Genomic DNA, 13,030 nt, shown 5'->3' on the forward strand with positions numbered 1-13,030 from the left:
ACAACATGCTTAAGCTAATGCTTAGGACGGTCCTGTAATCAATCGTCCCCAGTAAGAGGTCCCCTGAGCCACACAGCAGCCACCTTTAACCCATCGCAAGGGGTCATTCACTCGCTTCCCACTCCTACTTGTACAGTCCCCGGCAAAGACTGTTCCATCCACTCCTCTCCTGGTCACCTTCCTGACAAAGATGCTGCCTCAAGTTTGACTGCAATACCTCCTGCTACAGTTTGATCCTGCTTCTTATGGTGAGGTCTGGCTCCCGTCCGTGAAAAACAGGGACATATGGGACGAGGACGAAGGCTCCCTGGGCCTTCTGCAGCGAGTCTCCGAAGCATCTCCCACCCCCACTCAAGACATGGCAGCCTTCATACCGCTTTGTTTGGCTTTCTTTTCCCATCATTATGCCCTGCGGGCACAGGTAGATTTTGACAGCGGGACAGGCCCCTGGGCAGCTGCCTGTACCTTGTTTAGAACCCTGGGCAGAGCCCAGAACCCAGAGCAGAGCGGTTATTCCAGAGTTCCTCATTCAAATTAACTTGTCTTCAAGGAAATCAATTATTTCTGCCCAGAGATGGCAAAATACATGCCTGTTGAGCCACACCCCTGCACCCCCACCTCCAGATTGCAGCGGCTCCTTCCCACTCTCCAGCCCCGACCTGGCCCCAGACACTTCGTGTTCCTTTCGCTGCTGCCCCAAGCCCAGCGCTGGGCCTGGGCAATCACAGTCTCAGTACCAGGGTGCGAGGGTACCCTCCCAGGCACCCCAAACTAAGAGAAGGAGCGTTCAATTAAAAATCTTGAAAGCTGTTTCATACAAAACCTTTGTTCGCTGAGGGCCTGCTGGGGCCATCCAAGGTCAGGATTAATTGCCAGTCTGCAGTGTCAGCAGGCTCAGGTTTGAGTCCCAGCTCTGCCACTTGCTGTGTGCCCTTGGCCTCTAAGCCTCATTTCTCTTATCAGATGAATGGGAGATACTAATACTTATCTCATAGGGCTGTTGTGTGAAGTGAAATAACGTAAGTAAAATATTTAGTGCAGTGCTTGATATATAATACTCAACAAGTATTACAGAGGTGCTATTCCCACTACTATTACACAGCCTTTCATTCCTCTCTGTGAAATGTGGAACAAGTATTCTTGCCCTCTGACCTCCCGAACATCACTTCCTGCAGTGGGGACCGGATGTACCTGGGATGGTTCCTCATAGTGCAGAATGCCAGGCTCACCCTCACTCAGTTAACAAGCATTTCCAGGGCATGGTCTCACAAACCTGCATTTTAAATAAGCACCATCACAGATTCTGACGCACTGTAAATTTTGAGACGTACTCTTCCCAAGGACTAATCTTACATGTATCAAGGAATTGGTGACAGATCTGCTCCTGATGACCAAAACCTGCATACGACTCTTTGGACGGTATCAGCTGTTCAGTGCCTACCAGGTGGGGAGCTTGCTGAAACAGAGTCAATTGAGCTTGTCACACGAACTGCCCAAGGTGAGGAACCTGGGGTTGACGGGGAGTGAGCATGAAGACAAGGTTCTCGAGGCAAGGCTACTACTCAGTACCAGACGGATGACGTCACCTCCTCTGGGTGTAAAAGCCTGACAATTAACAGCAGAACCCACTGCTGCATCACAGGCACATCATCCCTCCTTGCCTTTGGCAGCATCTAGTTAAAGCTGATTCTGATACCTAGAGGTCCCTAATTCCTAACAGGTGACTATCCTGTTATTCAGCTGCACACCTTCCATCCCCATGTCAGTTCCAAAGACTCACCTGTGATCCCCCTCAGTTCACTGTAACATCACTGCAGGTACCCACACACACTAGCCAGCTCTACTTCAAATCTTCCCACATAGCACATGCTCAGGTGTCTGAGACTGGAAAACTGCAGGTGTATTTGCATAATATTTGCATGAAATTTACATGCTCCTGCAAATGCCTCCCTGAGGTCTGTCCACCGAAACAGGTTCTAAATTCAGAGTTTACTATGACTCCCTGAAGGTGGCTGTTTCTCAGCCGCTTTGTGTTTCTGCTTGTCACTTAGCAGTGTCCCTGTACCCTCATAAAAGCACGGCACGGGAGGTGAAAAGGGCATACCCAATGAGAACTTTGTAGAAGCGGAAATGTCCCGAATCCCAAATCCCAGCCAGGTCCCATACAGCCCTTGGACGGGTCTCCTTAGAAAGCAAAGTACCAAGTCACTTAATAAAAACACCTTACCAGGCCTGCTCCATGCCTCCTTATAACATCCCGGACCTCCCAGTTTTGGGCCCCTCTACCCACGAAAGTTTTATAAAACCACAGTCCCAGGACCCCGAGAGGTGACGGCGCGGAGGCCGCAGCGAGGCTCACCCGGCCCAGCACTCTCACCACCACGGCGGCAGCGTGGTCCCGACGGGAGCACAGGACTGCCCGCCAGCAACACAGTGTCAGTCTTAGGGCTCCTCTGCACCCCCTTTCTGAGACACCTGGTGGGGTGAGGGTGTGGAAGGGTGAGACATGTGCTCCACTGCCCCTGACCAGCTGTGGAACCCACCCTCTGTGCACCTGTCACCTGGACTATTATTACCTGGCAGCAGCACCTCCACCACGGGGCCAGCCCTCTCCCACGGGAGAAGGGGCTGTGCCTTCTGCGCCAGGCTGTGGTGGCCGGTTGAGGAAGGGGCCACATGCTTCCAGGAGACACGCTTCTTGTTGTTGCTTTGTTTCTGTTTAACGGTGCAGAGCAGTGATCGTCAACCTTTTTCATCTCATGGCTCCTATAAACTAATTGCTAAAATTCTGCGGCACACCAAAAATTGTATTTTTTACCAATCTGACAATAAAAAAGGTATAATTTTGGTTCATTCACACTGAATGGTTATTGTGTTGGCTGTTGTTATTTTTTTAATTTGATGATCTGAGGGAAAAGAGGTCAGTGCCCCTGACTAAACAATGAGGTACTGCATGTTTCAGAAAGTCTTGCAGAGTCCCAGTCGAAAATCGGTGGCGCAGAGGCCCTGTTCCCAGCTTACGTAAAGCGGAGTCTCGGCCTGGCCGCAGCACGCCACACTCAGGCCTGCGTGGAGCAGCAGCTGCCTTTCAGCGAGGGGCAGGGGGAGGGCGCTCCCGAAAGAACGCCTTTCTCCACGCACTGGAGGGGCCTCCTCCAGGTGCCCCAGGGCACGGGTTTGACAGAGGTGAACATCTTGTACTCTGCGTTTGGGCAGCTTGCTGAACTTCCCTGGGGGCTTTCCAAGTTGCGCCTTTGGGTGAAGGACACAAGGTGTTCAGGGACAGGTTCTGTCTGTCCTGAAATTTGGAACCAGGAAGTGGAATGAGACGTCGCCCCAGCTGGGACCGCCGGCAGAGAAGACACAGCTTTCGTGGAAGTCTGGTGACGATGGCTCTCCAGAATCACTGACGAGCGCTGGGCACCCAGACTCAGCTCACAAGCCCACCCCGCCCAGGCCTCCCCTCGCTGCCTCAGCACTCGGTCCCTCACGGTGCCCATGTCTGTAAACTCTGTGGAGAGAATTGAGGGCACTTCCTGTGGCCAGCAAGCTCCCCTCACCCATTTTTCCTTCCCTGTCTTACTCAAGTATACACAGAAAATTTAAGAAAAAAAAATTTAACTCCTGCAAGGGGAATGAAAGACGACAGAGCCCAGATAAAATGTTGCATCCTGCTGACTCATTAATACCCAGACACATTCTCATTAGGGATCTGCGTAAACCTGGAATTAATTACTCATTGTGGGGAAAGTCCTAGCTAGTGGTGACTTCAACTGTTGATGAATTTATTGGGCAATAAATGTAAGGGTCTTTGGCCAAGCGGAGCAAAGCCGAACTCGGTTACCCAACTGCTGGTGTGGTCGGCTCAGACAGGTGACAGGTGGAGGACGAGAGACCGTCAGCAGCTGTCTGCCTCTCCGACTTGAGCCAGGAAGATGTGATCCCCCATCACAATGGCCAGAGCCCCCCTCTATCCCACTCCCCCACTCCTGGCTTTCCTGCAGCCCCTGCTCAGCCCAGAGTTTGGAATTCAGTCCAGGAACAGGCATGACAAACACTGGTTTTCATTTCCATGGAGACCAGGGCCTGCAGAGAATCAGGCCTCCATGCCTGAAATGCCCAAACAGCCTGACCCAGTTTCCCCCGTCCGAGCAAAACAAAATAAGTCGTGCTGGGTCCTTCCAGCACTGAGGGAGAAGCCAGAGCTGCTGGTATCTCCAGGGACATTTTGAAGAAGAGCAAGTGATGACAACCTTTAAATACTCAGATGATGCTACCGAACCAGGGTCAGAAATCGGACCGACTGTTTCACCCCAAGGGCACAGAGGTGGTGCCAAACCCACGCCGCACGCCACCCTGACCCGGAGGCAGAGGTCCCTGTCCTCCCAGAGACCCAGCTCCTGGAGTGCAAGTTCCAGCACTGTTTCCTCAACTTTCCCTTGTACTGCTTTCTCCCCTGTGTGCTTCTGGCCTCCTCGGGCCTCTCCGTTCCTCAGACTCACTTGCCTGGAACTCTAGAGTTTTGAATTCTGGTTCCTTTCAACCTTCAGATCAAAGCTCCAATGTCACCTCCCCAGAGCAGCCTGTCTTGCAGGGCTGCCCCATGGACAGTGGCCTCCTGTGCCTGGGCCGGCCCTGCGTGTGGCTCTGCGGTCCAGGCGCACGCAGGGGTCACAGAACGCACTGCGTGCACAGAGGAACGCGCTTGTGAAGAAGCCGCTCGTCCGTCCCATTGCATGTTTAGTCTGCTGGGTATTTCTTTCGTAAGCCCACCCCAAGCCTGCCCGCTCATAACACCAGCCCATTGGTTCTTATTAGGACTTCTGGGCCCACAAAATGAAAATACATCATTCCCAGACCCTGCTGGACCAGCCCCTTCATCCTGCCCTCTGTGAATGTGTCTGAGTTTAAATCCTGGGTTGTTTCGTGCTCCTGAGCAAAGCTGCTTTCTTTCTGCACAACTGTGTGCTTTGTGGAATGGTCACAACACCCACCTCAGCAGGGTGAGAGGCAGCATGTTTTCAAATATATAACCTAATTAGACAATGCATCCCCAGAGTAAAGGACTTCCTCTCATTGCTCATGGACCAAAAAATAAAATAAAATAAAATAAAAAAAGAAGTGTTAGAAGTAAGAAGTAAACTCCCAGTGCAGAAACTGAATCCTGTTTCTAACCTTTGCCCTCTCTGCCAAGCAAGGGCGGAGAATTCAGACCGAGGTGCTCCTTCCCCTGAGCTGGCCCTGACCTGGCCTTGACCTGGCCCTGACTTCCACCAGGCTGGGAGGAAAGGGTCAACAGGAAGCAGCAGATGCTGAAGATAAACGTGGGAACTCAGAGGCGGAGTGGGCAGTTCCCCTTCCCCGAGAGTGTGAGAGTGCGTGCAGCAGGGCAGAACGTAACCCTGGGGAGACAGACGGCCCCACGGGGTTGGCAGGCAGTGTCGGCTGACCGGGTCTACTGCACTGGTCGGTAGTTTGGAAGGGGTCTCAGGGCTCACACAGCCCGACTCACCACCTGGTGCAGGGACTCTCTCTGCAGGGCCCCACGACAGCCCCCGGGCCTCTGCCGGAGACTCTGGGTGAGAAAGCACTCACTGGTGGCTGCACACGTGTCCACACAGATCTGAAGGGACTTTCGGTGCCATCATCCTTACTTCTCCACGTCTGTGGTCCCAATTTCTCCAAAATTCTTGGTGACCATTATCCATCCAGCTCTCTATCAGCTCCACTGTCTTCAGAAATTAAGCTAACCTCACTGATTCTATGTCATAAAGCATTTACTGGGTATCTATTATGTGCCTCCAACTCTGTGACATTCGTCCCAGGGCCCCACAGGGCAGCACCCGTGTAGCAACTGTGCCATGGTTCTTTGTGGACACACGGAGATTAAACACACACTATTAAACACGACTCTGGGCACACGGCAGGGACTCCATGCTTTCAAACTTGGCTCGCTATCGGTCTCGGCCGAATCTAAGTACCACCCCACCCAGAGTGTTTGAGATGCCTCAGCACTCAGGAGGACGGGCCCTGCGAGAGCAGAAAGGTGCTGAGCTGTCCCAGGGCACACTTTCCTTAAGAGAAATGTCCACTCCCTTGGAGGCCACAAACTGCTGGGAGAGGGCAGGGCAGAGTCCAACTGAACGGAATGTCCAGCTTCCCATGTGTAATGCAGGGCCCCTCCCCCACCCTCAGCAAGAAGTGTTGCTGCTAAAATCTGTGCAGCCTCCATCTGTCCCTCCAACAGCAGAAGAGGCTGTGCTCTGGTCCAGGAGACATCCTGGGACAGGACCACGGGCTCTGCCTCTGAGGAGCTCCCCGACTGGTGGGAGAGATGGACATGTGATGAGCTCACACCAAGCAATAGGGGCTATTTAGGTTCAATTGAAACATCTCCCCTCAGCACCTGTCATGGGGACAGGCCCTCCTGATTCAGCCCCTTCCCTTGGCATGAGCTGGGGGCAAACACACTCTCTGAGCTTCAGCTTCTATTATGTGAGAAGAAGGGGTGTGATGCAGCCGACCCCCCAAAAGATGCCAGGGGAGGATGACAAGGAGGTACGAAGGCTGCACCATGAACTACCGAGGGCGGTGGTTCTCTCCGACAGAGCCACTCAGACCTAAACTGGTCAGAGGGTCCGGGCTGTCTGAACCTCTAGTTAAGCCAGCATCGCCAGCTTCCCGCCTGGTCAGAGCTGCCTCACCATGGGCACCAGAGGCTGCTCCCAGCCAGAGAGTGAGGCTGAGAGCGCAGCAGAACGAGCAGTGAGAAACGGCCTTGGTGCCCCTTCCCCTCACAGCACTCCTCCCTAGCCTGGCTGTAAGAGCCAAGTACATGACTGATCCCCTCCAGACCCCTGCGAGTTCAAACCCAACTCTGACTGACGTCTCTGCTACAGAGCAAGCAGAGACGGGCTGAAGAACACCCATTGTGTTAAAACTGTAGACACTTCAGAACAAAGCGGGCTGCAGGCAGGCACCACAGTCACCCAAGAGAGGCTTTACCCTCATTTCAAATATGCTCAGGGCACAGACCCGAGGCTTCCCTTTGTGATCCTAGTCACTGTGTCCTGCTACCTCGGGGAGGTCCTTACGATCGAAATGAAAATTGACTGTAATGCATGTGATGCCAGTGTCTTTGACTCCAGCTCTGCCAGACTTGAAGCTACCTCATCAGCTGTGACCCCTGGTCCGTCCCCATCCTCCTGACTTTGGGTGGAATGACTCCAATTCCTCAGGCCGGTTTTTAGGAGTTAAAAATCACTTCTCCCACATCTCCCCCAAATCTTCACTTAGATTGTATCTCGAGTGACACAGATGTAAACAATTAACGCTGTAACTCACTTCATCTTCAGACAGTCCTTACACTGCTTCCAGAGACCTCCTACCAAATGTCCAATTTGCACCTGCTTGGCGGCAGCAGAATAAACCTAATTTCTCTCCCACGTGCACTTTAACGCGGCTCTCAGCCCCCTCAGTCCCTGCCCCTCCGCTTGCTGGTCCCCCAACCATTCTGCACAGTGTGGCTTTGGTTTTGGGTCCTTCAGCCACAGTGTTCACTCTCCTCTGAATGAATTCCAGTCCATCTCAACCCCCCTGAAACTGTGGGGCCCAGAAGCGGCTGTGATACTACTGCAGAGAAGTGCTCTGGCGCACCCACAGTAGGGCAGCACCATCGCCCCTGTGCTCTGGGAATCAGGGTGTAAACATGCATTTTGGCAGTCATCTGCTGAACTGGGTGAATCTGGGCTGAGTCCCCGTTTCTCTCCTGCTACAGCCTGTGGGCAAAGGGGAACGCGCGCAGGTGTAATGTGTGTGCATCCCCACAGGGAACAGCCTTCCACTCTACCCAACCAGCAAAGGACAAACCCGAGTTCTGGGAGGATAAATCCACCCAGCTCTCACCCCAACTCTCGTTGCACAAGAATCCTCAATGTGTGCGTGAAGATGTCCAGGCCAGGTGCAAAGCCACAGCCCTTGGAGACTGCCTCACCAGGAGATGGCAAGTCCTAGCTAACATCTTCCTTCCTCTAGTCCAGACATTTGCTTCTAGACCCTTACTTCCCACCGAGCTGAGGTTTCTGTCTGACTGAAGGAGAGCAACACCGAGGCTCTGAGGTTACAAGGCAAACCAAATGCGGTCCCGTTTCGCCTGCAACCAGGAACAGACAGCCCTGGACGTGAGGCTTCATTGCAGGGGGCGCTGCCTGCACCCCCACACTTCTCTATGGGGGTCTCAGGCGATCAGCAGGGCCTTCTAATCTGCACTGATTAATTCAGGCCCACCCAGCCCATCACCAATTTGTTTTCACATTTTTAAATGTTAGGAAAAAAAAACCCCAAAGAATATCTGTGACATGTAAAAATTACATGACATAAAAATTTCAGAGTCCATAAATAAAGTTTTATTGGGAACAGAGCCATGCTCATTAGTTCATATGTTGTCTGCAGCTACTTCCACTGTACAAAGCAAAACCGAGGTGTTGCAACAGAGCCAGTGTGGCTCACAAAGCCTAAAATATTTCCTGCCTGGCCCTTTACAAAAGCAGCTGGCCAACCCCTGGTCTCACGAGGTAAGACCATGAAAATGTCTTTTCTGTGGGCCTGCTTCTTTCCTGCCAAGTGGGGGAGGAGGGTATCTTGTGTCCCACAGACAGGGAGCCTGTGCTTGGTGACTCCGCAGGTTGAGGGAAGGGGCTGCAGGCTTGCTCCTGCCTGCAGGGGAAACGCGAAGAGAGGAGTGGTTTGCAGGCAGGATGATACAAGCTCCCCCAGTGGGGTACTGCTTTCCATAGCCTTGACACTGACACGTTCCTGCCAGTTCCTGCCACGAGCAGCTCCCTAAAATGCTGCTTGCTCCTTCCCTTCTCCCTAGGCCAGCCCTGCCTACCCTGGTCCTGAACTTGTGTAGCCAATGGAGTGCAATCCGAGGCACAGGAGAAAACGTGCCCACTGTTCAAGGCTAGCTGGGGGGAGAAGGGGCGGAAACAGGAGCCCAGGGGTGTCCACTGCACTGGCGAGTGTCAGAGCGGGTAGGAGGCAAAGATCCCAGTCCCAGTGGCTGGGGGGCGTGGCTGAGTCCCCAGGGACACAGAGAGCTCCAAGTCCTCCCCCACCCCTCCATTTGCTTCAATCAAGCAAATAACTAACAATGCGAGGAGGTGTGGGGGAGTAATGCCCAGCTACGGACGATCTGTTTTCTGAAAACACATGGCAAATCTCTGAGCCAAATGCCGCTAAGCCAAAGAGTAAACAAACCCTTTATCTCCCCGAGAGGAGAGCCATCCACTTCTCCTCTTATCCTCTCCTTCCGGAAGCCCATCCCCAGGCTCCCTCCCCGGGGAAAGGTAGCACCTGTCCTTCTCAGAGAGGGTGCCTGCCTCCCCTCCGCTCCCTGGGGCCTCCAGAGCTCAGCAGGTGGGCTCAGAGCAGGAGCACAGGGCCTGCCCACACCTGCCCCAGGAGCTCTGGCCAGCTCTCCATGACGCACTGCCAATTCAATCCTCTGCCCTCCTTCCTCCAAGTCCCTGGATCCTGAACGAGGCTTATGGTCAGGAAGACCCCAACAGCCCAACCAAGCCCTCCCTCCACCTGAGCCAGGCCCACCCGACAGCGCTCCAAGGCTCGGCTCCAGCAGTGCTACTGTGAAGAAGAGGAGGAAGGGGGAAAGGGAGGAAAGACAGGAGAGGAGAACGTGGCTCCTCTGCAGCATGATGTCACAGGGCTGCTCTCAGATCCCCCAACACAGAACAGAAGCACACAACATGGACTCCGATGTGCTCTGCCTTCAAAGGCTCGTGTTCTCGGCAGTTCTGCGCAGCCTGCACTAGCTGGAACACGCACGCAGCCAGGCATGCAGGTCCTCACTGCAGCCCCGGGGTCCTGACCCGACCCCTGGGCATGGCCACCCCTGCAAAAACCCCAAGGAAACAAAGATGCGCGCACGCACACACACACACACACAAGCGCCAGCGAGTGAGTGAGCACTAACCTGGAAGCCATTAGGAACGGTAGCAGAGTGCAGTGCAGAGAGGCCCTCATTCATTCATGCATTGGGCAGTAGGGTGGGGTGGGGAGGGGCCCCCAGGACGCTGGAGGGCACTCACCCCCATGCCTACCCCACAGCCCTGTTTCTAACGGGGAAGGGAGTGGGGGCAGGGTTCTCATAAGCTGAGGGAGCTTCCTTTCTCTGCTGTTTCACACTGCTCTGGAATTTTAAACACGGCTCCCGTTCCCTTCTCCCCCACCTCCCTCTGCAGCTATTTGGTGTGGTCATGCAGGCTGAGAGAGCCCCTCTCCCCTCACCCCTGCTCCCTTTCTCTCTCCCCCTCTGACTCGCGCGCAGACAGCTGTTCTCCACGCACGCGCACAGGCACACTCAGACACATGCACAGGGGCGCGCACGCACCCTGCCGCTTTACATCATGCAACTCTGTGGCGCTGTCGACTTGCCAGCTCTCAATTATTCACACCGGCTTGGAGGACAGAGCCACCGGGGCAGCGGGAGTCATTTCCTCTTCGTCCCCAAATAGGGAAAAACACTATGTGATGCTCTAGAGAGATTTTGCTCCCTTTGCTGCCAGCAGTTATTTCCCAAGTTGCCCATTAGGTCAGCCTTTATCAAGGAGGTGAAGTGAGAGCAAAACACAGCCTCCTGGCTCAAAACGAACGGCCTTTTGCATCTTTCAAAGGCTGACAGCTGCTCCCCCTGCCTGAGCTTTGGGGACAGAGGGAAAGAGGGAAGGGGCAAAGGGAAGCAGCAGAGGGCTCCTCCGGTGCACCCCGCCCCCGCCCCGCTGGCCCAGGTTCTTAGAGACAAGAAAAACAGCTCTCCGGGCAGGCACTTACATTCACAACAAAGCAGGGTCACCTGAGTTTTCAAATTCTGAGCTGTACCTCTTAAAACTGTCTTTTCCCCTGCACATTCAGTGAAACACAGTGTCGGTCCTGAAACAGCCCCAGAAGAATTCGTCAGACAAGGGGTATTCTTGAATGAACAGGGGAACATGAATGAACTCTGGAGAGTCAGGCCGGCTGGCACAGCCCTGCCACGCACGTTTGATCTGCAGATGGCTGCTGAGGAGGTCAAGCAGCAGCAAAGCAATGATGATGGTTAGCTCGGCTAGCTCCCGTCTCTTGGTCTGTCCTCGCCTGAAGGCCTTGTCAAACCACAGGTTCACATGCAGTGGGCCCAGGGACAAATGCCCAGTGATGCCCACGTTGCTATTCCATGGGCCACACTTTGAGTAGCAAAGGATCAGGGTGTGCGCTCTCACGCTTTGAATGTTCTTAAGGGGTGGACAGAATTCTGCCTGTCTGTTGCAGCTGCACAGGACAGCATGCTGGAGGTGCACGATAACTACAGCCCCTGACATCACCTGGCTCCTGCACTCCAGATTCCTGCCGGGAGCTAACGCTGCTTTGGCATCTGTTGGCTAAACGCTGCATTCTGGGGCTGCCTACTGGCTCGTTGCGACTGGACAGTCCATCTGCAGCCTGCTGATGGGATAGCAGCCTCGTGTACCTGTGCGGCACACGGGCTCGGGCTGCCTGGTTGCCGCCTCACTCACCTACAGGGATTTCAGCTCCAGAGAACGGTGCACTGGTGGTGCCCTGGGACCCGAGCGCTGCCCCAGTTCTACCCGCCCTCTTGTCTGGCTCAAACTCCGCCTGTTTTAAAACACCTTCCTTGCTTTGGACAATCCACCGGCCTCTTCTTGTTACTGCACGGAGAGATCTGGCCTTTGGAGTTAGGTTTGCATTCGAAGCTCAGTTTTGCTGCTTTCCGGCTCTGTGACCCTGACCAAGTCACCCACCAACCTCCAACTCCAACTCAGTTTCTTCCTCTGAAAAAGCCTATAATAACGTATTTCCTCTCTTATAATGTTGAAAAAAAAAGGATGGAACTTTAAAATGGCACGGAAAAGCACGCAAAAGAAGGTGGCTGCCTCCCCCCAACTTTGTCCATGTAAACCACGGTACACGGTTTAGAACTTAATTGCAGATTCTGTTGTTCACTCTGTCGGTTTTATCTCCCCTAAGAAGATTGTAGGCTGTGCCCTTCATGTCCTTCCAGCACGTGGGAGTGCTGGGTACGCACAGGGCTTCAGTAAGTATCCGTGCGGACTGCCCTGTCCTCGGTTAAACAGTAAACACAGGGGTGGGGGGACTCCACCCGCCAGCACCCCAGCCCTAGCTGCCTCACTCCCTCGCTGTGTGACTTTGGACAAATCATACAAACTTTTCCGAGGCTGTGCTTCTTCCACTAAAACGTGCACATATTCACTTTCTCCTGGGAGAGCCCTACACAGCCCTGCGGCGCGGGCATCCCGTGGCTTAGACTGACAGCAGGGGGACCAGACATGCCAACCGCGAATGCCGTTTCTCCAGTCACCGACTCTGTGACTTCTGAAAAGTTAGCCTCTCACTGAGCTTCAGACTTTTTAATCTGCAAAGTAATCATGCACACACAAAAAATAACAAATCTTACTGAATTGTGTGAGAGTTCAATGAAGTAAATTCGCGTAATAAGCTTTTCACTGTATCTGCCAGGGTATCTGTCCAACAGATGAAAACTATTACCAACACAGGTCAAACACAATAGCTATTTTTGTAAGACACCAAGAAATCTTCTAGTGGTGAGACAAGTATTCCCTAGCCTTCAGCTGAGTCTGGGTCTAAGAAAATCTCAGTCCCTTAGGACACGTAAAGAGTGTGCGTGCTACTTCCTCAGGCACCCAAGAGTTCTTTGCCACGTCGTCCCAGATTAGGCCTGGTTAAATAATGAGAAAGTTACAGAGAGAGCCAATCAGAGAGTCTAAACTACGTCGACTGTGTTATAAAACAGAGGTCTCTCTTTCGTGATCCAAAGCCCCTCACCTGAGCCACATAAAACGTGACAATAGAGAATATTCTCTATGTTCCGTGGAATCTGCTAAGTCTCAGATGTGGATGATCTCACATAATTCTACCAGCAAGGTCACAGAACACAAACTCGTTGCCCCCATTTTTCTGATAAGCAAACTAAGAG

General features: G+C 53.3%; 1 protein-coding gene across 10 annotated transcripts in view; it reads right to left on the reverse strand.

Moving 5' to 3' along the window:
* Window positions 1-13,030, reverse strand: part of GRAMD1B (GRAM domain containing 1B) — a 160,091-nt gene that overhangs the window by 48,299 nt on the left and 98,762 nt on the right. Inside the window, exon 1 of one of the 10 annotated variants that reach the window (XM_037138304.2) lies at window positions 9,992-10,012. The exons of the other annotated variants lie outside the window; for them this stretch is intronic. Coding sequence (XP_036994199.1) covers window positions 9,992-10,002 — 11 coding nt within the window. The 5' untranslated portion in view covers window positions 10,003-10,012. Of the gene's footprint in view, window positions 1-9,991; window positions 10,013-13,030 lie in introns of those variants that run through there. 10 annotated transcript variants of the gene reach the window in all.

The sequence above is a fragment of the Artibeus jamaicensis genome, unplaced genomic scaffold (assembly GCF_021234435.1).
Source record: "Artibeus jamaicensis isolate MK-2021 breed Jamaican fruit bat unplaced genomic scaffold, CSHL_Jam_final scaffold_660, whole genome shotgun sequence".
Lineage (NCBI taxonomy): Eukaryota > Metazoa > Chordata > Mammalia > Chiroptera > Phyllostomidae > Artibeus > Artibeus jamaicensis.